This window comes from Bison bison, unplaced genomic scaffold, assembly GCF_000754665.1.
Source record: "Bison bison bison isolate TAMUID 2011002044 unplaced genomic scaffold, Bison_UMD1.0 scf7180017864105, whole genome shotgun sequence".
NCBI lineage: Eukaryota > Metazoa > Chordata > Mammalia > Artiodactyla > Bovidae > Bison > Bison bison.
In genome coordinates, this window is record NW_011494677.1 from 9,675,903 (window position 1) to 9,700,965 (window position 25,063).

A 25,063-nucleotide genomic window follows, 5' to 3' on the forward strand; every position below is an offset into this window, starting at 1 on the left:
GGGTCTAATGTATTTTTTAGACTTCCTATACAGCTGTCATAATAGATATTATATCCCTAAATAATGAACAATCACCATAAAACTTCAAAGAAAATCTTCTTTTACTACTTCACAAATTATGTTTAAGGCATAGACCAAGTTTAAGTTTGAGGGAAAGAAATAATTGGGCTATAAATCAGAGTTTTGAGGAATGAATTGGTGTTATTTTCTGTGAGGTAATACTTTGTCTTAAAGCTGACTTTTATCCACATAGGCTAATGTACTGGTCTGAAATTGGAGGAGAGCCTCAAATAGAACAAGCTGGAATGGATGGGAGCAGCAGAAAAATACTCCTTAGTCAAGGTCTCGGCTGGCCAACTAGCATAGTTCTCGACCAGCTGAGTTGGAAGATATTCTGGTCTGATGACAAATTTCACTGCATTGGCTCTGCCAACCTAGATGGTACTGGTATTAGCGTAAGTGTTCTTTTGGTAATAGCCTTGTGTGAAATGTCATGTGCCTTGTGTAAAACTCATCCCGGGAACCTCACCATCACCGTTTTAGATGTTGCAGCTAACACAAATCAAGAGCCCCTTCTCAGTGGCTGTGTTTGAGGATGAAGTCTTCTGGTCTGAAATGAAGACGAGAACAGTACAACGCATGAAAAAGATGACTGGCAAGAACCGGGCTGTCCTCATCAAGCGTTTGGAACAGCCTTACGGACTAAAGGTCTATAGTTGATGCTTCAAAATATCCTCTGATCCTCCCTGGGAAGGCTACGTGTATGAGCTGCCCAAGGACAAACTGCAGGGACCGCATCTATAATGACTGAAAGGCAGGGTTGAGTTACTTGCTGTTTTTAAGGATTCAACAACATGTAGTGACATCTAGGTGTTTTCTTCCAGGTAATGCACGAAGTGCTACAGCCCAGGTCTTCGAATCCTTGTCTGGACGCTGAATGTTCTCACTTGTGCCTTCTGAGCCCACAATCCAAGGGAAGCTGTCGCTGTCCAGCTGGACTCCTGCTTGCAGATGATGGTGTCAACTGTGTTCCCCTCAAGGAATCTGCGTTTCTGTTCCTTGGGTTGCCCACAGTTATCATGCAGGTACTATCCTGTTCTGTCACATGGTTGGGCCACAGTCTATTTCAGACTTTGGGTAATTTGAATTCCTTGAATTTCTCCCCTTTGGGATATTCTTCAAATACAATTTAAATTTGAATATTCACTGTGTATTGGGAGCTATGATGACCAAAAAAAAAAAAGTAGCTATGAATTGAAGACCACTCCTACTTAGATTCCTTAAGAAACGCTTAGCACCTCAGAACACAATGAGGCTAGGGATCTGACATAATATTTAATTCACTTGAATTGTCCAAGCACCTAGCTGATGATGCAGAGTAATTCCAAATACAAGAATCTTGGCTGGGTTCTAGCCTGAGAGGTAAGTACATTTTGTGAGGACACTTTTCTTAAATCATAGGAGGAGAAAAGGTACTAACAAGCAAGTGACCCCTAACTTCTCATATCCAGAGGATTTGATGACTTTGATTCATGTCAGTGTATGGCAAAACCACTAAATATAGTAAAGTAATTAGCCTCCAATTAAATAAATTTATATTTAAAAATAAATAAATAAAATGACAAAGCAAATTTTAGGGTTGGAAGACCAACTTCAGTTTCAGTAAGATCTTCAGACTGAAGTCTCATTTAAAGAAGAGGGCCTTTCATATATATATATATATATATATAAGTGTATCAAACCCACACATTGTACAACTTAAACTTACATAGTATTGTATGTCAGTTTTATCTCAGTAAAAATAATTTTAAAAAGTTAAGGGGGGAGGCCTTTCACAGAGGAGTAAATATTTCAAGCATATGAATTCAAGGAATTTTAAGGGCCTGAAACTACAGGAAGGGAGAGAAATGCAATTTGCTTTTAGGCAATAAGACTGTGTGAAAATCTGAATGTAAGTATCTGAACATGAATTCAAAATCAAGATGAAGAATTTGACTAGTCTCAACTGGTGCCATCCAATTAATTTTTCCCCACAGATCTATCTGAAAAATCTAGATGCTTCACGAGGACAAGCAACTTTACCAGGACATAGGATTCTTCCCTTTACCAATGTCAACCAGCTTGCATCAATGGACTACGTCGCCCAGGAGAAGGTGCTCTACCTGACAGAGTGGAATACGGGTGATATCTGGCTACTGAGGCTCAAAGACTCTGGAAAGCTCTCCTGGAGGAAAGTCATATCCGTGGAGGGCACAGTGACTGACCTTGCTGTGGACTGGTTGAGTGGAAACATATACTGGATTGGCAGTGAGAATGCTCACATCAACATAGCTTCCCCCAGAGGCCAGTACTCCACCGCCTTGCTCAGCGGAAGTCTCTACCGTCCGACCTGTGTCGTGCTCCACCCGCCAACTGCAGTCATGTGCTTTGTGGACCTGGGTCCCCAGGATGATGGTAGGCGTGGCTCCAGCATTGAATGCGCCTCCATGGACGGCAGCAGGAGGAAGGTGCTCTGGCGGAAACCCCAGGTCCCTGTGGGCCTGAGCTTTTCAGATGCAGGGACTCGTCTGTACTGGGCTGATCCTGGTGAGCAGTTATCTTCTCCACCCTAAGTGTGAGGGTGAGGGACCTTGGCCAGAGAAATAGTGATGGTTTGTAGTCTTCAGCTGTAACTTCAAATGGCTTTTAGGTCTGAGTTTACATTTTCTGTACCACTTTCTAAACAAATACAATCAGTCCCCATCCTGAGCAGCATATATTAGCCCAGAGAGTCATGCAGTTGCCTCTTGGTGAAGGGGTGAAATCAAGAACCTAACAAATATGCATGAGTAAATCTTTGTGTAGTACTTTTAGAATGAATAAGAACTAGTTTTCAGGAAATGCATGTATCCTTCTGGAAGGGAGGCAGGACAAGATATAAAGAGCCACAGGATGGAGTACAGCTGTTTGGGCTCCAAACAGAAATTAACTGGCCCTCTCCTTCTAGGGAGAGGACTCATAGAAAGTATTCAACAAGACGGCTCTAGATACAGAGTAGACCGCAGAGGAATTCAGGGCCTTAACCTGTTTACATATGGCCAAGGCATGATGTTCTGGACCACCGTGGATGACGGTAGGTCTTAATTCTACATCTGATTATCTTTGTGAGCTGAATTTACTCCTGGATATCTAAAGCAAATCTGCTACTGCTTAGCACTGATCTTTGGCAGTGTGTTTCTTGCGGAGGAATAGCTAAGCAGCTTCCCTAATTTAACGTGTATAAATGTTAACAGTGACTGTGTGATTTGGGGGAGCTTTTACTTATTTGGTTACTCTTTACATGTGAATGTGCTTTATCTCATTCTGCCTGAGATTTCTGGCTTTTGTAGGAGGCTCTTGGCTTTGAAGGACACCAGGGTATGGTACAGAGAGAACTGGGCCAGGAGTTGGGACCAGGTGGCTTTGTCAGCTGATAGCTATAACACCTTACCTGTAACATGAGGGAAGTGTACCTGTCTTGATTGACTAGGTACATATGAAAGTATTAGGTGAATTCCAGAGCATTCTATACTTGCTGGATATTTCTAGTATTCAAAGAAATGGTCTAAACCACAGTATTCTTTCTAGTATGTTATTTCTGACTAGAGTCTAGGTCTGGTAAAACTGGAAAAGGCTGTTTAAAGTAAATCTGTCTCTCTAAATTTCCCAGTGCTGGTCCCTCGACCAGTTGGGCTGGCCTCATGAGAACTGCAAAAATAAGTTATCAGATCCTACCGCAAAGATGCTAAACTGTTAGGTATGTGGTGAGACCTTTGCCATTTAAGATCCCCTGGTGACTTTTGTTACAAATAAGCCATTTTTAGAAATGCTGTTCTGGGAGAATGCCTAAAATCATTACCCATCAATTGCTTGAGCTGAATTTTCATGTATCATATATCCTACTTTTCTCTCTGTGTATCCAGATGTCTATGAATGTGCTAGACATATGTTCACTGGACTTTATTTTCGGCAAAAGCACAAAACGGCTTTTACTGATCTTTAAGTTTCTTCCCAGGAACTAGGTTTAAAAAAATGCATGTCTCTTCTGTAAAACTCCTGTTATTTAACTGGAGTTTTTCCAGATGAGTGACAGTTTTCATACTGAGCAGTATTCTTTGTCCAGGAAGTTGTAAGATAAATTTCACTTTTGTTAATGATTGTTCACTGCCTTTTGTTTTAGCCCAGATCAGTAAAGTTTGGTACAGCAAAGCAGAACTTTCAGAAAACCGGTGGTTCCAAGTAGACCAGAAGATTGTGGATTTAAAAGTTTATAGTAAACTTAGCCAACAGGGTAAGCAACCTTGCAGTGATTATAACAACACTGAAGTCTACTGGATTTCCCTATGATGGAGTTGTTCCATCCTATAGTATCTCCTTGGAATATCTTTGTGTTTCCCAGTAAAATATTTCTCTGGCACATTCCTGTAGATCTATATAACTCTTATCTTCATGCAGTTATGTATGGTCTGCTTCTGTTTATAGCTAGTCCTGTTGCATAGCCAGGAGACACAATGGTGGTAAGGATATTGGGCTTGGGTTTGGTATGCTGCTGCTGCTGCTAAGTCGCTTCAGTCGTGTCTGACTCTGTGCGACCCCATAAACGGCAGCCCACCAGGCTCCCCCGTCCTTGGGATTCTCCAGGCAAGAACACTGGAGTGGGTTGCCATTTCCTTCTCCAATGCATGAAAATGAAAGTGAAGTCGCTCAGTCGTGTTTGACTCTTAGCGACCCCATGGACTGCAGCCCACCAGGCTCCTCTGTCCATGGGAGTTTCCAGGCAAGAGTACTGGAGTGGGGTGCCAGGGCCTTCTCCATGGGTTTGGTATACTTGGGTCCAATTTTATGTTCTCTTATTGAAGACTGAATTACAGTTGTAATAAAACCGGAAATCCCCTTTTAGTTCTAGAGTGAAACTGTTCTTCATTCTACTCATTGTCACTTACATCTACTTTTGATGTTAACTTATCTTTCAAATATCAACTTGAGGGTGCTTGCATGTATTTCTCCACCTTTCTTATAGACGCAAATGCCTAACTGAGGGACCCTGTCATTTCTGAAGTACACTTTATCTTCGTTATATCCATAATCTATTCCAGAATTCCTGGAATATGTCAAGAGATAAAGCCTCACCAGAAGTCAAAGCTTGAGATAGAAGCCTTGGAGAACTATGGGGAAATATACATGGCTGACTTAATTAGACTCTTGTCCCCCACCATCTAACCCCTACCTCTTGAGTCCACCAATCTGTTCTCTGTATCTGTGACTCTTAGAGGGATGAGAGAGACCATAGCCTCTGAGTTCTCATCTAAAGAGAGCTTTATCAAGGCCCTTCTAGTTAATATCTTGGCTACATGATGTGAAGGGAAAGGAGAACTTACAGGGGATCTTGGATGAGCCAAGTTTACCTCAGTTTTTCTTAAGCTGGTCCTTTATATGAACTACTGGCTTGTTTTGCTTTGTGCACATGCATGTTTATTGCAAATTTATTCACAATCACAAAAAACTGAAAACAATCAGGATGTCCCTGAATAAGTGAATGGATAGACAAGCTGTGGTACAAATGGAATATTAGCCAGCCACAAAAAAGAAACAAACTCTCAAACCAGGAAACAACATGGATTAATTTAAGTGCATGATACAAAGTGAAAGAAGCCAGTCTGAAAAGGCTATATACTTATGTGACATTCTGGAAAAGTCTAACTGTAGACCCTGTGAAAAAAGATCAGTGTTTTCCAGGAAGGAGGGGGAAGAGGAAAGTTGAATAGGTGAAGCACAGGGGATATTTTTAAGGCTTGCATTCTGTATGATTATGTAATTGTGGATATGTTAAATTATGCATTTGTCAAAACCCATGGAACTTCATAGCACAAAGAGTAAACCTTAAGATGTGCAAATTTAAAAAAATCATTTAGAAGGTCAGGGGATTCTAGGATGGAACACAAACTATGACAAAACAATCTAACTGTTCTACAAATGTATGAAACAACGTTCCTGAAAAGGTAGAAAAGGTGCTGAGCAAAGTAACTCTGGAAATGAGTGGAGTCTAACACTGAAGCAAAAAAAGCGATACATAAGCCCTGTACCCTCCTTGATAAATTTGTTTCCCACTGGGGCACAGACTAACAATTCTGATACCACTATATATGTTTACTAGAATTGAGCAATGAAGTAAATAGATGGCAGGTGATAGGAGACAGTTTTCTCACTATTGAGAATTTACAGATCACCAAGCAAAGGAAGCTAGAATGATCCATATGGTGATAGATTAGAGTTGGAGAAATCAATATAAACTTATGTTTAGCTTAGTCACAGTTACAGATGTGAACTCCTGATATTCTAAAGCCATCCTTATCCATGAAGAAGAATCACCAATCACTTGGTTCTTAGTTGTCTAAAAGGAATTAAACTGAAAAGCCACCTACTCTGGGGAAAAAATCTGAAAAATCTGGGTCCTCTAACTCTGATGGTCTATTTGCAGAAAGTTTACAGAAGAGCCTTCTGAAATAGTCTAAATCAGTATTTTTTTGGGGGGTGGGGATCCACAGGTAGTAACCACTGCTCAAAAGACAATGGAGGATGTAGCCATATCTGTTTACCAAAGCCGGAAGGACAGACTTGTAAATGTCCCAGTGGGTACTACTTGGATGACATAAAGAAGTGTCTTGAAGCTGTCCGATGCTCTGCACCATCACAGTCCTGTAAGGATGGTCAGAAATGCATTTCCGCCACACAGGTTTGTGATGGTCATGCTGACTGTCTGGATGGATCTGATGAAATGGACTGTGAGTAACTCCTACCCGAGACCCACCGTTGGTCACCTTGGTGATTTACCTTTAATATTTAATTCCACAGTGTTCCTCAAGATTTTATCCTTTAAACTGTTTTTTCCTTCTCACTGTGTACTCTTTAAACTGAACAATATGAAACTTCTAACTATGGGCAATTGTATATAGATTATGGGGACTCTTTGTAAAAAGCTAACGTCCCCTCAATTCAATTTTAGAGTAGGCCATATGATAGTTCACTCCACAGGGCTCGACAGTATATGTTGCCTGAAAGAGCACTCATCTAACTCAGATCCAGTTCAGCCCCTGGTCACAATAGCATCACCTGGAATGTAAGAGGTTGGCAAACTAGTTGACTTGTCCTGGTTCCCCCTTTTGAATGTGGAAGGAGCATATTCTAGCTCAGAGTTATTAAGGAATTAAAGAGGGTGTGTAGAAAGCTGTCATATTATTATAACACTGTCAAGTTAATCCTTAAATGCTAGCTATAGATGGTTGTTATAGAAATATTGTTCCAAACCATGCCTTCATGGGAAGGTGTTGTCGTGGCCAGACAGCTGAGTAATCATAATACCTAATTCTGCTGGAATCATCAGCTATAGCTCCATGGGTATCTAAGTCCCCTTCACGATAGAATTAGAGAGACAGTGGGCTTAGTCATAACCAGCAAAGGAAGAGATCTGAAAAGGAGCCTTACAGTGAAGAGTTATCACTGACTTCTCAATGTAAATTCTTATTTCTGTAAAACCTGACTAGCTGGAAGACTACTTATTACCTCTAAACACTTCATCTTAAATGGGAAAGATAAGGGATTTTGATTCCCATAGTTGATTCTATTTTTCAGCAATTAAGGGTGCTTTTGTTGCTAGGCCTGTGTTGGCAATGACTCAAGGATGGGGGTAAATGAGTGAGAAATTTATCACCTTTACCACCTTGAGGTTAGGTTAGGTTTCTGGTTTAAAACCTAACCTAACCTTCTTTTGCCCTCCCATTCCTGATGTGCTGGGCCTAAGAGCTGACCTTGCTTCTTGATGATTTCACCCTGACTACATATAAAACTTTTTTGAGGGAAATGGTACTGGGTATATAAAATTAAGCTGAATTCCTTTGGATGTAACCTACCATCAAGGATCCTAAATGCCCAGGATTGGAAATGCTCCTGTGAGGCCAGCTTAGGACAGAAGCAAGAAGCATTTTTATTGCTAATTCTTCTCTTTTCACTCCTGGTACTTTTGTCTTCCATTTGAGGAGTAACAGTTGTGTCAACAATGACAGAGAACATGGTGAAATGCCTTAAACATAAACTTAACTCTTGGATTGCTATTTGGCTAGAACCCTGTTGTCTTTCTGCTCCCTGCTTTATGAGTGTCCCTCCCACGCTGCCACCAAACTTGGTTCAATATTTGCAACTTGTACGTCTTGCTAAACCTACAGTTTACTTGGACTCAAAAAATGTGACATATTTACAGATAAACTTAATCCTTATAGTCTAGATATATACTACTTTGATCTACTACACTCATCCTTATAGAGAAAACACTTTTGGAACTGGTGGCATCTACCTTGGCTAAAATCCTGCATATCATCATTTGAAAATGGATTGGTATGATAGACTACGCTGGTCCTGAAACCAAATATTTTAAGTGCCTTTAGATATGTAGTTTTTAAATCAGTTTTTGATAGTTTTTTGTTTTGTCAAAAGTATGGTGCTGTGCTGTGCTTAGTTGCTCAGTCGTGTCCAACTCTTTGCGACCCCATGGACTGTAGCCTCTCAGGCTCCTCTGTCCATGGGGATTCTCCAGGTAAGAATACTGGAGTGGATTAGTCATGCCCTCCTCCAGGGGATCTTCCCAACCCAGAGATGGAACCCAAGTCTCCCACATTGCAGGTGGATTCTTTATGATCTGAGCCACCAGGGAAGCCCAAAGTAATGGTAGTGATTGTGATTTCAAAAATTCAAACTTATCCAGTTAAGTTCACTGGAATTCTTATTCTTCTGAAATAGTTATTAATTGACAATAACAAACCTGTATATACACTCGTACTCACACCTACTGTTTTTCCAGGTACCTATCCAGATACAACCCATTCAACACCAACACCTAAAACGTCAGAGTCTGGAAAGAGACTGACACCAAAAGCTGTCCAACCTCTCCAGGGTACCAAGTCCACCAAGACTAGATCTCCAGGTCCAGAAGGAATGAATTACCCTGTCAGAAAAATTCTAACCCCTCCGATTCCTGGTCTAGAGAGCGAGACTCCAGAAACCAAGGAAGGAGGTCAGCCCAAGGATTCACACAGGGAAAAACTTCTGCTCTGTAGCAGCGATTTCTGCAGTGGGAGGGGAATCTGTACAATGCAAGGAGAGCTGAGAAAATGCAACTGTCTGATGGGCTACAGCGGAGACTTCTGCGAAGCAGCCGCCCATGGACCTGCCCCTGGCCACATCGCCCTCAGCCTAACCATAGCCCTACTGGTTGTTCTGGTCATTCTGGGAGCATTTGTATATTTCAGAAGAGAGCACAAATTAAAGCGGTGAGCAGCCACTTTTGTCCTCATGGGAGAATTTTATTCTAAAGGCGGCTTGTTAAATAAAACTAAAACAAGATTAATGAGATCAGAGGTATGAATCCACTGTAGAAATTTGTTCTCTGAGGAAAGATTTGAGCAATGAAGCAGACTTATCTGTTAGATGACCTGGAAAAATCATAACTGAGACCATCTTTGTGTGAGACCTGTAGCAAACCATAATGTAAGGAGCAGTCAGGGGCAGTGCTTTTACTATAACGTAAAAGCAGTCAGGGGCACAGTCTCAGGCATAAAGTGAGGAGAGTCCCCTCTAATGAGAAAGTGTGTGTGCATGCATGCTCAGTTGCTAAGTTGTATCTGACCCTTTGCGACCCCATGGACTGTAGCCGACCAGTGTTCTCTCTCCATAGGATTTCTCAGACAAGAATACTGGAATGGGTTGCCATTTCCTTCTCCAAGGGATCTTCCTTACCCAGGGATCAGACCTGTATCTCCTGCATTGGCAAGCAAGTTCTTTACCAGTAGCTCCACCTGGGAAGCCTCCAGTGAGGCAGAGTCAGTGCCAATGACTGTTTGGAGGGAAAATTTCTTGGGTGTGTTAGTTTGCTAGTGCTGCTATAACAAACACTCCCCAGTGGGTGTCTTAGACAACAGAAATTTCTTTTCTCACAGTCCTGGAGGCTGGAAGTCTGAAATCTACGTGTCAGTATGGTTGGTCTCTTCTGAGGCCGAGGGTTGCTTTTCTCCTGGGATTGTAGATACAGGCTTCTCCTGTGTCTTCATGCAGTCTTCCCTCTGTACATGTTGATGTCCTAATCTCCTCTTCTTCTAAGGACACTAGTCCTGTTGGATTAAGACCCACCCTAATGACTTCCTTTTGACATAAATTACCACTTTGAGGACCCTATCCCTAAAATGGTCACATTTGGAGGTACTAGGGGTTAGACTTCAACATATGAATTTTAGGGGGACAAACATAGCCCTTGACAAGAGGTGAGATAAGCTTATAAGAGAGATTTAAGGCAAAAGCATAAAGTTTTATGTAAAACAAGAGTCACTGGATTAAAGAAACAAATGAAACAAAAAAGAATGACTCAAATGATTAAGAATGATGACAAAATAAGCTTTAGGAAGATACAGTAATTGAAGGGAACTGATTAAACATATTGGGAAGGGATATTAAGCAGCCTATATATCAAGAAACACTGGGGCTTCCCTGCTGGCTCAGATGGTATAGAATCAGCCTGCAATGTAGGAGACCCGGGTTTGACTCTGTCTGGGTCAGGAAGATCCCCTGGAGAAGGGAATGGCAACCCACTCCAGTAATCTTGCCTGGGAATCCCATGGACAGAGAGGAGCCTGATCTGATGGGCTACAGTCCATGGAGTTGCAGACAGTCAGACTTGACTGAGTGACTAACACACAGTACCTGAAACAGTACAGAATACATATCAAGAAACATTACAGAGATAACTAGAATCCCTTAAAGTTACATCTCCTCTGTACAGCCTTCACTTTACAGACTGGAGAAAAGGCCAGGAGAAATGGTATATCTTTGCCTAAAGTAACACTGGTTAATGTTAAGATGAATTGAGGTGCTTCCCTTGTGCTTCTGACGGTCAGTCGCATCTGTCTTCTACATTAACCTGCTTTCTTAACTCATCTACGTCCAGTTGCTAGTTACCTGTTTTTAGATTCAATTCTCACTGACTAATTTCCTAGTTTCCTCTCAACTGAGAAGATACATTTTGGAAGTTCAGTGAATGCCTAGTAACAAATCAAAACTGACTCAAGTGTTGGCCATTCTAGGTCAGTTCTTTGTTATAGAGACAATAAAAGCACAACATCGTTCCCATAACAATAACTTTTCATAAGTGAAGTCGCTCAGTCGTGTCCGACTCTTTGCGACCCCATGGACTGTAGCCTACCAGGCTCCTCCCTCCATGGGATTCTCCAGGCAAGAGTACTGGAGTGGGTTGCCATTTCCTTTTCATAACTTTTCATAGCGGACGAGTTAATGTCTTCGAACCATGCCCCATTTCCAGCTTCTACCTTAAGGAACAACTCTTTTGACTTTCTCTGATTTCTAGAAACAGGACAGCATCATCAAGAAATTTGACCTGCCATAAAGAAAATGACCAAGAAGAGGAGAATCTAATGAATAGTGAGACTTTTGTCAATGAAGCTTATGATGAACAGGTATGTCTGGGAAGAGTCTTTGAGGAAAACAGGAGGTGAGGTCCAGTCACAGAATGCCCTTACCAAAAAATCCTAGCAGAGTGAAAGTAGGCCATGTTAACTTAAAGAGCTTTTTGTTATTGGCAAATGATGTTGTTATGTAGACCAAATGAACGCTCAGTAACTTTTTGGATTGCTGATTCTGTTCAGTCTCAAGTTGTTCACACCAAAGTGAAACATACATGTAATCAAGAAATTCAGCTTTTGGTGGACTTCCAAAAGGGGCTCAATACTACTTGGGGTGAAGCGAGGTGTAATTAGGGTTAATTAACATTACCCCTAAAATTTATGTCCCCCACCCCCATCCTGCGATCTCTGCTCACTTCTGTGTAGCTCAACCATCTCTGTGTTTTTGCTTTGTCTTAATGTAACGCGTATTCTCTAATTTCAAGTCTCTTTTCCTACAGGAACTGTTAACGTCTTTACAAACTGACTAACCTGACAAAAAAAGAAGCTGAAACATCTCAATAAAAACTGTTTATATATTTCACTGTGTACTGTTTTAACTTCTGTAACAATTTGTGGTAAATGGTAACTTCATATTAAAATAACTGCTTTTTATTAGTTTATTTTATTGAAGTATAGTTGATTTAGTGTCGTTAATTTTTGGCTGTGAAGCAAAGTGTTTAAGTTATACATTTATATACATTCTTTTTCATATTCTTTTCCATTGTATTTTATCACTGGGTATTTATTAGAGTTCCCTGTGCTATACAGTAGGACCTTGTCTGTCCATTCTCTATACAATGGTTTGCATCTCCCAACCCCAAACTCCCAATCCATCCCTCTCCCTACCCACCCACCCCCACCTCGGCGACTACAAGTCTGTTCTCTGAGTGAGTCTATTTATGCTTTGTAGATAAGTTCATCTGTGGCATATTTTAGATTCCACACCTAAGTAGTATATGGTATTTGTCTTTTTCCTTCTGACTTATTTCACTTAGTATGATAATCTCTAGGTCCATCCATGTTGCTGAAAATGGCATTATTTCATGTATTTCTTATGGCTGAGTATTAATCCACTGTTTATATGCACCACATCTTCTTTATCCATTCACCTGTTGAAGGACATTTAGATTGTTTCCATGTCTTAGCTATTGTGAATACTGCTGGTATAAGCATAGGGGTGCATTTATCTTCTTGAATTAGTTTTGTCTGGATATGTGCCCAGAAGTGAGATTGTTACCAAAAGTAGGGTCCAGCTGTTTGCTGCCCAAAAGCCAATAAAGAGGCAAGGTTGATGGAAAGGAAAAAGTCTGCTTTATTTCTGAGGCTGGCAACTGAGAGTGGAGTCAGTTGCCAAAGGCCAACTACCGCCCACTGGCAATCAGCAGACCAGAGCTTTTATTGGTGAAGGAAGGGGGCTACATGCAAAACAGCACAGTCAGCTGCGACAGTCCTCTTGAAACCGGTAACCAGCATCATCTTGACTTTGTTTAGGTACAGTTCATCTTCAGTTCCAGAGCCATTTTGTTCCCATATTTTTTGAGGCCAGCTCTTGAAACTGTGGCAGCTTATGTCATGGCTTACAGTCTGGTCATCATGTTCTTAACTTCTTCCACTTGGTGGGGGGCTTTAGTGTCTATAATATTAAATACTAATACATTTTTCCTTAATCAATTCAGTTCAGTTGCTCAGTTGTGTCCGACTCTGCGACCCCATGGACTGCATCACTCCAGGAGTGATGTCCATCACCAACTCCCAGAGTTTACTCAAGCTCATGTCCATCAAGTCAGTGATGCCATCCAACCATCTCATCCTCTGTTGTCCCCTTCTCCCACCTTCAATCTTTCCCAGCATCAGGGTCTTTTTAAATGAGTCAGTTCTTCATATCAGGTGGCCAAAATATTGGCATTTCAGCTTCAGCATTAGTCCTTTCAATGAATATTCAGGACTGATTTCCTTTAGGATTGACTGGTTGGATCTCCTTGCTGTCCAAGGGACTCTCAAGAGTCTTCTCCAACACAACAGTTCAAAAGCATCAGTTCTTTGGTGCTCAGCTTTCTTTATGGTCCAACTCTCACATCCATACATGACTACTGGAGAAACCATAGCTTTGACTAGACAGACTTTTGCGGTTAAAGCAAATATACAATGTATGTTTAGTAGGCTACAAGCAGGCTGTTTCAGTTAACCTAAAGTTCAAATTAAATCATATATGAGCCAGAATGACTTCCCTATACCTCAATATGTGAAAATTTCTTCCATCATTTTCCCCTTTTAATTGAAAATCTCTCCATAGAAAGCACTGATAATATATTTTTCCAGCATTGCCAGAACGGCTTAGTTGCTGCTCTGGGCCCATTCATGTCCCTTGGTGCTAGGCCTACATTTTGTTTATATATTGGCCCAGTTATCCACGTTGGATTCTAAAACTGGACACACAGAGGTACTGACACAAAGGGTCTTTGGACCAGAAGTCATCTCAACTAGCTTGTGTCTGCTAGGGAAACATGCAAATGCTACTTAGATCCCAACACCCTTTGTGCCAATACCTCTGCACGTCTTCCTGCATCACTGCTTTATTCATACCCACATAAGGAATCAAAGGAATTGAATCTGTGATGGGATACAGGTAACAAAGCAGGAATATGGTCTAAAGTTCAACAGCAGCAGCCTTGGGCAGATGACTTAATCGTGAAACTGTTACCCCAGAGATAAAAAACAGGATTAACAGAACCTACATCAAACCATTTGGATACTGAATTAAAACACAAAAATGCCTGCTTAGCCTAGTACCTGAGACTGATAACATGAGCCTAAATCATAATAAACACAACTTGATTTGGAAGGTTTCTTGCTTGTATCTTTTCTAGACTATTTATACTTAGTTTCTTGCAGCATGAATTTGTATAGGATGCTAAGCACAAAGTCCTAGGCTTATTACCGGGAGTGTAGTGCATAAAACAAACTGTGCTTTGCAGTCAAGTGTAAAAATTCCCAAGTACAGATCAATCTGACCTGACCTGGAGTGGAGAACAGTCGCTGGGGGCTCTCCTTCCTCAAGGCTAGAAGACACATGGAGCATCATCAGATTGCCTCTGGGGCTCAGCTGTACTTGAGAGAACCCATCTTCACCCCACAGTCCCCTAGACCCCTCTTATCCACAGGGTCAGCCTCACACTTGTCTGCCACTTTGGCCAAGAGCCATCCTCACTGCTAAGTCTGCCCTTGGCAAGGCTCTGCCTCTACCTGTGCAAAAGTGACTCAAAAGCATCCAGACACAGAACCTATGACCCAAAAGCATCCAGACTGAAAGCCTGCAGAGATGAGGTACGATGAAATTCTCCCTTCCTGAACGTGCTGAGGCCGCTGTCTTGGCTCCTTAGACCTTAGGCCTCCAGCAGACTCGCAGGGCTGTGTCCTGGGTGGCTCAGTCTGCTTCGCAGGCTCTGTTGGAATGGTACACTCAGCCTCCCTCCTGCTCTGCAGACCTGTTTCGTGTTTGGGCCCCAGGAATACCCGCTGCTTGCTCTTCCTGGGTAAAAGGGAGCTGACTGCAGCTGAACTGTCACATATGCACTCTTTCCACCCTGACCACCCTTATTTATATCTTTCCTGTCTTTGGTCCTTTATGAATGTGTGCCTGCTATCCCATCTGAATGTACTTTATCACATCCTATTGTGCTTTCTCTATTCAAGAATTCACAAAATATCTGAATGTCCTTTTCACCAGAAAGGCTTAATTTTATGAACAATATTTAAAACTTTATACTTAATTTCTAACCATCCCATCCCCTAAATTTATTGTAATATGTCCATTTCACGACCTTATCTATTTGCAGCAATGGGCATGTTATGAAGCATAAAAGCCTTCTAGTGTGATCATCTCCATATTAATTTCTCAATTCCTCTACAGCTGACAAATGGAGCAGTAAATCTGTAGAAGAAGGAAATTCTACATTTCATTATAGAAACTCAACTTCTATAACCTGGTAAATAGGTATGAGTTTTCTTCTGGAAGAAAAAAAGAGCTTTGGAAAAGTTCATGGTTTTATGCTTTAGGCTCCAAGGGCCCTACACAAAACTTGACCTCCTGTGTCTACTGCTAGCAATTAAAGAATTAAATTAAGAATTTATATTTGTTGTTCCTTGGTATCCATGAAGAACTGGTTCCAGGATCCTCATGGATACCAAAATCCACGGATGCTCAAGGCTGTTAGAGCCAGCCCTCTGTATCCACGGGTTCTGCATTGAAAATATTCCATTTGAATTTGGCTGAATCCACAGATGGAGAACCTACAGATACAGAAAGTAGACAATGCTTATTTTCTTTAGGAAACAAACAAATTAGTGGACAATGGGCTTCCCTTGAAGCTCCGTTGGTAAAGAGTTTGCCTGCAGTGCAGGAGACCTGGGTCCAATCTCTGGGTTGGGACGATCCCCTGGAGAAGGAAATGGCAACCCACTCCAGTATTCTGGCCTGGAGAATTCCATGGACAGAAGAACCTGGCAGTCTACAGTCCATGGGGTTGCAAGAGTCAGACACGACTTAGCTACTAAACCACCACCACGATGAACAATGATGAGTGTGCTGTTCTAAATTCCTACTATGTTAATTGTTGACAGGCTTTGGAAATTCAGAGAAACTGAGAACCAGAATATGGAGTTTTTTGCTTTCAGGCCAGTTACTAATTTTATGTGTCAGTCAGCTTCCCCAAGTCTCACTGTTCAGATTTCACATCTCTTCTTCCAGCCTCCCCTAGTTTGTAACCTTCACTCAGAATATTTAGATTTGGGAAGACCTTCTGATAACATCTAATCCAGTCTTCCCGGTTATGCAGCTAAAGAAACTGAAATCCAGCAAGGGCAAGACAGAGGCTATTATTACGGAACATATTATTACCCACATTCTAGTAAAATGGCAGTGACTTGTTCAGTTTCCTCAGCTGAGTGGTGAGTGGCAGCGATTTGGGAGGCAAACATGGTCGGGCTGGGGAGGAGTACAAGGGCCATTTGCCCATGGATGTCCAGGGAGTGTGGCATAATGGGACAAGAACGCGGTAGAGCTGCACTTAACTCTCTCCCCGGTGACTCAAGCCCTCTGGTCAGTACTATCTCCCCTCACTCCACCCCCACCCCCTGCCCAGCCTTGTCTATGTTATTCTTTATTTGTACAAATTAAAACCTTGTTTTCCTGTGCTCAGTCCTGCTTTGTGCTCAGTTCTACTTCATAAAGACTTGCTGGAGGAGGTCATTTTATTGTCTTCAGTGAAAAAAAGCAGCAGAATGTGGGCAGAATTTGGGGGGAAGATGGGGTAAGAATTCTACTTAAGTTTTTACTTGAAATATTGACTGAGGGAGTTCCTGGTGGTTCAGTGGTTAGGACTCTGCACTCTCATTGCTGAGGGCCCAGGTTCAATCCCTGTCAGGGAACTAAGATACCGCATGGTGCAGCCAAATTTAAAAGGAAGAACTATTGATTGAGTTCCTTTTCTCTTCCCTTCCCAAAGGGAGAAAGATCTCATCTGTAGTGTCTTGGGGGTAGAGGAGGCATGGGTTGTGCTGATCTTTGTAAGCCAATCATAAAGATTCACAAGGCTGCTCTCATGGCCCCCCCATTGGGTTTTGGGCCAGTGGCCTTGGGCCACTAATTACTTTCCACATACATGACAAGTTGTGTGTGACCACTTGAGGAAAGCACTTGGGTACAGAAAGGGCTTTTAGAGGTGACTTTTAAATTAATTTATAATTTAATTATTTGCTAACAGGCTCTGAAGACCTGTTAGTACCCATTCTAGGATTACAAATATAAATAGAAGCCGTCCATGCCCCACCTTCAATTTAGAGATGAGATGAGAAAGTACACCAAGGAAAGCACACATCTGAACATTTGAATGGTATGTTCAAAGATGACACCTCCAAGCTGATGAGGAAAAGTAGTTTAGAGTATGTGTGTGGGAGAAAGTGATGAGAGTGAAAGCCTAAGCCTTGGCCAAGTCATGAATGGAATTTAAGAGTGAAGCATAGGTAAGGAACATGCTGAGACTCTTAAAGATGAGTTACGGTTCTTCATTTTAGGAAGGTCGGAGTGAAGACGTGAGATGAGTGTTGGGAGAGAGAGCCTGGTTATTAACCATTCCTGTCACTTCAGGGATATGATGAGGCTCTGAGGCTAAAAGACCTTTCTCTGCCTGTGGGCTTGTCTACACATTGGCAGACTAGAACGTTCTTCACCTGCTATTCATATATCAAATTGTTTATATTTGACTCTGAAAATGTTCTATGCTACAGATTAAATCCAGACTGTGTTCCCTCCTTAAATAAGCTACTAGAACAGAAGAGGTCCTTGGGTTCTCTCAGTTGGTCCCCCCAACTTCATCCTGTCCTTACCACTCCCATCTAGGGTGAAGGAAAAGTAAAGCATGGTATCGTGATCACTATGCCAACCTGTTTTCACTAACATTTCTTTACTGGGAACTTGGAGTTTGCTGTTCTCTCCGACACCCAATCTTTTCTCTCAGTTCTCTGCTCAAGCCCCACTTCTTCCCAATCACCTTCCTTAAAATATTGCCTTTTTTCTCCAGGCTTTGACCCTGGTTTGTTAGTCTTCATTTTCCTTGCACATCTTTCTCATGCTAGAGTATGAACGTTCTACAAAGCCCAGGCCTGAAATAAATTTGCTTTCCAAGGCAGTCAAAGATGTGCTGACAGGATGACAGGTGCCCCAAAACTTACAAATGATCTAGACCATGAAAATGAGGGTGGTTGCTGAAGCATTGTTGATGCACCCGCCAGAGCCTCAGCAAGGGATCAACAGCCTGTGCGCCCAAAACCCCGCCCCTCCTTAGTGAGGGTGGGTGTCTGGATCAGAGCCTGATTGGCAAAGTGGCAGAGCAGTAGCTGTGTTAACACAGGGCATGCTCTATTTTCACAGATTCCTCGTTCCTCCAGGTAGAGCTTGAGCAATCTTGAAAAGACTTCACCCGTTAAATGGGGACACATACTCTGTATGTCATTAGGATTATTAAAAGCAAATCCTCACAACAGTGTCCACATGGTCAAAGCTATGGTTTTTCCAGCTATGGTTTTTCACACATATACAGGTGTGAAATTGGACCATAAAGAAGTCTGAGCATCAGAGATTGATGCTTTTGAACTGGGGTGCTGGAGAAGACTCTTGAGGGTCCCTTGGACTGCAAGGAAATCAAACCAGTCAATCCTAAAGGAAATCAACCCTGAACATTCACTGGAAGGACTGACGCTGAAACTGAAGCTCCAATACTTTGGCCACCTGATGTGAAGAGCCAACTTATTGGAAAAGACCCTGAGGCTGGGAAAGACTGAGGGTAGGAGAAGAAGGGGACAACAGAAGATGAGATGGTTGGATGGGATCAATGACTCAATGGACATGAGTTTGAACAAACTCCAGGAGACAGTGAAGGATGGGGAAGCCTGGCAGGCTGCAGTCCAAGGGGTCTCAAAGAGTTGGACAGGACTAAGCGACTGAAAACAACACAACAATGTAAAGCAACTATACTTAAAGAAAAGAGTCTAAGAAAAAAGTGAGTCGTAATGGTGTGTCAGAGGTGTGAAGGGCTTGAGGCCAGGAGGCAGTACTATTTCACGTTAGAGTCTCACTGTTGTTGTAGCTCCTTGGTTAGGTGGATATTAGGTTTAGGGAAAGGACTTGTCCATGATAGCAAGTCCTGAGGCTCCAGCCTCCTCCAGCATCTTGACTCTCAAGTCTATTGTCATTTTTTACTGCTCTAACACAGCATGATTCTCAGGTCAAACCCAAATCCTGCCCCAATGCAGAGAGGCTCTTTCCATGCTGTCTTAAATATGTTTTTTAATAGTAAAAAGAAGTTTGGTTTTCTTAAAGACAGTTTTCGTTTTATTCCTGTGGATGAAGCAAAAATGGAGTTCTAATTCAGCAGCAAACCTTAATCACAAAGAAGAAGTGTTTTGGATATAAGCCAGAAGAGAGTGACCAGCAGGGAACAGTAATATCACACTAAGTACTAGTACTGATTGTTTTTACCAAGGCTACTCTAGAAACACTGGAATTATGATGTAGGCAAGAGTCAGCTTCGGTACTTGCCAGAAACTCAATATCTTTATGTTGTCTGCCTGGTCCTGACTTCTCAGGTGCTCAACCTTTTGAGGTGTCAGCTGAAAAAAGTAGGATTGCCATTTTCTAGTCTGGCTTGATTCCCTAAATCAAGTCCCCAAACTCATCTAGGCAATAGTTCTCAAAGATCTGATTACGTGCTGCCAGTTGGGATTGAAATTTGAGTGAGGCACAGTCCCAAGGAAAGCCATGCAGCCCCAAGAGGGGGCCTGTGAAACGGCAGCATTGGCATCTCCTGGGAGCTAGTTAGGAAATCAGTTTCAGGACTCACTCCAGACCTACTGAATCAGAATTTGCATTGAAAAAGATTCCCCAGTGATATACCAGCACACTCAAGCTTGGTTGCAAAAAGAAACAGGTGACTCCAGTACAAAATGGCAAAGAAAATGAATCTGCATTATCCCTTCCACTTCTAATACTCTGCATGTGCTGCTGAGTTAGTTCTATTATAGCTGTGTTGTCAGTGTCTACTGAGGTGAATGCTCCTACCTCTGAATTGGCTACCATTCAGTTCAGTTCAAGACAGCCCTTCAATCAACCACTTGGAATTAGAGCCGGCCCTGCTGGAGATTTAGTCCCGCTCATTGTACCATAGCTGCCTACCTGTGATTTTAGGCAGCACTGTTACAAGAGGAAAAGATTTCTAGTCTCACCTCATGTGGAAACTGGTGCTTCTAGTTTTTTCAACAATAGACTTGGCTTTGCACAGAAAACAGCATGAACCTGAAAATAAAGCAGTCAAAGATTGAAGTGGCCCATTGGCTAGTTTTAGTAATCTTAGCTAAGAGGTGCAAAGATGTGAGTGCTAGATTTCAGCCTGTGTAGGCAGCCAGGAAACTGTTAGTAATGAAAGCTTAACCTTCCAAAGGTTGTGCAGGAGACAAATGCTTCTGTGAGTATAGTGAAACTCTTGCTCTCAAATTTTATTTATAAATAAGAGATATATACACATGTACATTAGCCTAATGAGATTAACAGGTTCCATCTTGTTCCAAATATTTAATATATAGCTCTTTATGGCCAGTGTGAGGTAGCCAAGAAATAGAACAACACAGCATTAGTCCCTTCATTCTCCTTCTGGCATCTAGAAGAGAAACTCTGGAGTGAGTGATACAAGGATAAATCCTCTTTATACCTGAGGAAATGTAAATATGAGTTAATCAGGTTACTTTGTTCCATTAGAGTCACTAAAGCTGCTGGTATTTGCATGGCTCTATGTTTATTCTAAGAGCCTCCTTCAAATATAACCAGAAACATACTAGTCTCCTGAGAGTTTGCATGAAAATGAATTATACAGTGGGGGGAAATTAATAATAATTATACTGATCCAAGGTTCATAGGCATTTCAGAATATTGTTGTTTCAAGCCTCCATTTGCTTATTTTGACATTATTATCAACGGGATGCAAAGTCACTCTTTCTATGTCTCCAGCTAAAAGTACGAAATGCCTGTCGCTCCAGAAGAGGGCCTTGATTCCTCTGGGGAGGAACACTAAACTCTTTAAAAAGAAAATCAAACCCAACCTGAACCAAGAGTCCAAGGAATCTAGTTTGGCCACAGGAAAGGAAGATGGCCCTCCAAACCAGTTACAGGAATGTGTCCCAGGGTCCGAGCCAGGTGTTTTCAGCGGAAAGGGAAGGTTGGATCCTGGTGAGACAGGGCTGAGCCAGTACAGGCTTGGGGTGCCCCCTACACGTCCGAGTCGCAGGGCAGCGTGCTGCCGCAGGGCCGAGTGCTGCGGGAAGACGAGCCGGGTTCGGAGTTTGTAGCGTTCTCCCCTTCGAGCACGTCCACCGGGTTGCTGTAGGCTTTGGGTGGGGGCCGGGGCATCGGGAAGCCGGCCTTGCGCTGGCTGGTGGCGCCCAGCTGATCAGGCCGCGGCCGGTGCTGGCCATCACTATAGTACTTGATGGCCGGCGTGAGTGCGGGCTCTGGCCCGTCGATGTACACTGTGCTAATGCTGCTGCGGCGCGCGCTGCTGGAGGGCGCCTTGCGGCAGCTGTCACAGCACTCAGCGCACCAGGGCGCGAAGCGGAGCGCCAGCGAGAAGCCGCCCAGCAGCAGCAGGCAGCTGCCCAGGTAGCCCAGCACCAGGCTGTAGCCGACCTGCACCGTGACCGGGCTGGGCTGGGCCGGCAGGACGGTGCGATCTGCCAAGAAGTGGTTGTACCAGGAGACTGGGATGAGGCTCAAGAGGCCCGCGGTGAAGAGCACAACGCCGGAGAGGCCGGCCAGCACGAAGTGGGGCTCGTCCCTCCAGCAGCGCACGCCGAGCGTCGCCAGCAGCAGCCCCAGGCCCGTGACGGCCAGCGACGTGACCATCAGTCCCCGCGCCACGCGCACCGGCTCGGCGGCGAAGTAGCCGAGGTCGTCCGGCTGGCCGCACTGGCGCTCGCGACTGCTCTGCTCGCGGCACATGTCCCACAGGCCCTGGTACAGCACCAGGTCCAGCGGCTGGTCGAGGAAGCCCTTCACCAGCCTCCAGCCGGGCGTCAGCGTGCTGGTCAGGGTGAGTAACAGCCCACAGGGCGCGAGTACCATGCCCAGCGTCATCACCACCGGCGTCCGCATCCTGGGTGGCGCACCTGCCGCAGACAGGCGATCTCTAGCCCTCGCGCCCCCAGAGAGCGCTCCGGGCTCCAACTCCCTGAAGTCCGCACGCTCGCCACCGCAGCCACGCCCGCGCTCCTGCACTCGGTTCTCCTCCGGCCGCTCTTTGTCTCCAGCGCAGGACTGTCCGCTCTCGGCCGCGCGTCCCTAGTTTGTTCCGAGCGTCCCAGCCGCTCCGCCCTGCCTCCAGCCCGGCCGCCTGATCGAAACCAGTTCGAGGGCGAGTCTGATCGAAACTGCAGTCGGAGGTGGGGACGCTGCAGCAGCCGAGGCCCAACCCGTTCGGGTGGGAGGGGCGGGAGGGCCGGGAGTGGCGAGCCGGAAACTGCAAGGGCCCCTCTGGGCCGAACCGAGCAAAGGTCGCCCCGCCCCTGCCCCTCCGCTGGGCCCGCCGGCCGTGGGCGGGGAAGGAAAGGGGCGGTACCACCCGGACAGCCCGGCGCACCTGGCCGGCGCTGAGCAGGTTCCTGCTTCTCAGCGGCTAAAGCTTTTCTCCTGACGGTCGACCGTGCACCTGTAGCCTGTCTTCCCTCCACTCCCCACAAGAGAGATCCCCCGAAGTTTTGCGCTGTTAGCTTGCAGCTACTCGTGGCCAAATGGATGGAACCTCCCGGGGTGCGCTGGGCAGGTGTGCACCGAGGGTCCACTCGGTCGAGTAGTGTGTCCCGGAGTGTTGCACTTGTGTATTTTGTTTCATTTGCTTAAAAAACATGTCATACTCCGGATTAACCTTGATACAAAAGAATCAAAGCGAGTGTTTCTGGGATGAAGAGTTACATCATACTGGTTTCCACAATAAGTTAAATAAAATCTTTGACATTCATTTTATATTTGTGTGAGAATCAGGATTTTACATTTTCCTAAAAATTATCCTTTAACAATGTTTTCCTCATTTTCTATATTTCTTACAATGGAAGTGTGTTAACCTTTACAACTGTTTAAAATGATTTCTAAAAGAGCAAAGTTAAGCATTAGTTTCAAGTAATTTTGAACATTCTAGGAATGGACAATACCAAGGATGGGTCTTTTGTTTTTTTGAAAATTTTTAAATTCAAAAAATTGTGGTAAGATACACATAAACATGGAATTTACCGTCTTAACCATTTTAAGCATACAATTCATTGGAATTAAGTATACTTACGTTATTCTACCATTCTCATCAGCCATCTCCTGAATTTTTTCATTTCTCCAAACTGAAACTATTCATTTGTCAGTAACTCCCCAACCCAACCAATAAATTACCAACAACCAACTCTCCTACCCCTAGCCTAGGGCAACTGCCATTTTACTTTCTGTCTTGATGAGTTTGAATCCTCTAGATATTTCATGCAAGTGGAATCATACAGTATTTATGACTGGCTTATTTCTCTTAGCATGATGGTTTCCTGTTTCACCCATGTTCATAAGCATGTATCAGAATTCCTTTCCTTTTTAAGGCTGAATAATAGTCCATTGCAGGTATGGACCACATTTTGTTCATCCATTCAGCCTGTGATGCACACTTTGGTTGCTTCCACTGTTTGGCTCCTGCAAATGATCCTTCTATGCATAGGGTATAGCAATATCTCTTAGAATCCCTGCTTTCAGTTCTCCAGAAGTGGAATTGCTGGATCATACGGTAACTCTATTTTCAATTTTTTTGAAGAAATACTTTGCTGTTTTCCACAGTAGCTGCATCATTTTACATTCCCACCAACAATACACAAGGGTTAATTTCTCCAACTACCCCCCCACCTCCTCATACCACAACTCAGGAAGACTGGATTTCCCATTTTTTTTCTGGTGTGTTGTGCTCCCTTTTGTCTCTAGACCTGGGTATACGCTCTTTTCTTTTCCTAGAGTCCTACTTGCCAATTCCCAAATCCAGTGCATCTCTCAGATCTTTGCTTAAATGCCATTTTCTCCGGGGGAGCTTCTCTATCCCATGGATTAACTCTTCCTATTGGACTTCCATACACACCCTCTCTTCTATTGTAACACTTGTCATAATTCTTTATTACTTGAATCATCTAGTTGTCCAGGACAAGGATAAATTCTTTGATGGCCTGGCCCGAAGCAGTCATTCCACAAACCCATTTTCTCTCTTTCTGCTCTGTGTCCTTTCACATAGTATCCACACAATTCTCTTACACATGGTTGCCTGGTCAAAATAAACTGTTAATGCATTTTAGTTGTTTATTATTTGAAAGGCTTTTTTTCCAGCATAGAAAACAATGAGATTTAGGGTAATTCCAATATTTATGACAAAAAAAAAGTGTAGCCCTGTGTGGGTGACTTTCTATAGTAATAAAAGATGATTGCATTAAGCACAGCATCTGATTCTAGACCTGGGCTCTTTGTTCCCTGTGCCTCTGAGTTCATCGCAAAGCTGAGTGAAAAACAGCATGAATCACTGTGCAGCAAGGATGAATTATTTCTGAGATTAGTACCTGCTGTGTAAATGATCCTCAGGCCCTAGAATAGCTTTCTTTTCTGCAAAGGGGCCTATGATAAGACAGGAATCTGTTTACGGTGCCCTATGGACAGAGAAGCCTGGTGGACTATAGTCCATGGGGTCAAAAAAGAGTCAGACACAATTAGCAACTAAATAGCAACAACAAAGATTCCCAGGGGACCAATGTTGGTCCCCTGTTAGCCTACATGGGCTGGGTCTTGTTGCAAATTTGGGGAGCAAAGATCAGTATGCCATTATGAGGTATCCTCAGAGTTCCTTTATCAGGTCTTTATATTTCACTCTGTCCACATATTAAGACCCTGTTAATATGTTAGTCTTCCAATGGCAAATCCAGTTCAGTAGGTCATAGAATAA

General features: G+C 43.3%; 2 protein-coding genes across 2 annotated transcripts; one reads left to right on the forward strand and one right to left on the reverse strand.

Moving 5' to 3' along the window:
• Window positions 1–443: 443 nt before the first annotated feature.
• LOC104987801 (low-density lipoprotein receptor-related protein-like) lies at window positions 444–15,056 on the forward strand. The gene is made up of 8 exons (XM_010838861.1): window positions 444–455; window positions 885–1,085; window positions 2,037–2,586; window positions 2,987–3,112; window positions 4,199–4,309; window positions 9,053–9,338; window positions 11,423–11,531; window positions 15,003–15,056. The coding sequence occupies exons 2-8, from the start codon at window positions 888–890 to the stop codon at window positions 15,054–15,056; spliced, it is 1,434 nt and encodes a 477-aa protein (XP_010837163.1). The 5' UTR covers window positions 444–455; window positions 885–887.
• A 6,144-nt stretch (window positions 15,057–21,200) lies between these two features.
• CLDN23 (claudin 23) lies at window positions 21,201–22,519 on the reverse strand. Its single transcript, XM_010838826.1, has one exon. The coding sequence runs from the start codon at window positions 22,213–22,215 to the stop codon at window positions 21,334–21,336; it is 882 nt and encodes a 293-aa protein (XP_010837128.1). The 5' UTR covers window positions 22,216–22,519; the 3' UTR covers window positions 21,201–21,333.
• Between the last annotated feature and the right edge of the window lie 2,544 nt (window positions 22,520–25,063).

What these genes read in the sequence shown, in the direction of transcription:
- CLDN23 (XM_010838826.1), bottom strand. Translation starts at nt 22,215, where the DNA reads ATGCGGACGCCGGTGGTGATGACGCTGGGCATGGTACTCGCGCCCTGT.
- LOC104987801 (XM_010838861.1), top strand. Translation starts at nt 888, where the DNA reads ATGCACGAAGTGCTACAGCCCAGGTCTTCGAATCCTTGTCTGGACGCT. An exon ending in TGCCCACAGTTATCATGCAG is followed by an intron (nt 1,086 to 2,036) that starts GTACTATCCTGT and finishes TTTTCCCCACAG; the next exon opens with ATCTATCTGAAAAATCTAGA. An exon ending in ATGAAGCTTATGATGAACAG is followed by an intron (nt 11,532 to 15,002) that starts GTATGTCTGGGA and finishes CCTGCTCTGCAG; the next exon opens with ACCTGTTTCGTGTTTGGGCC.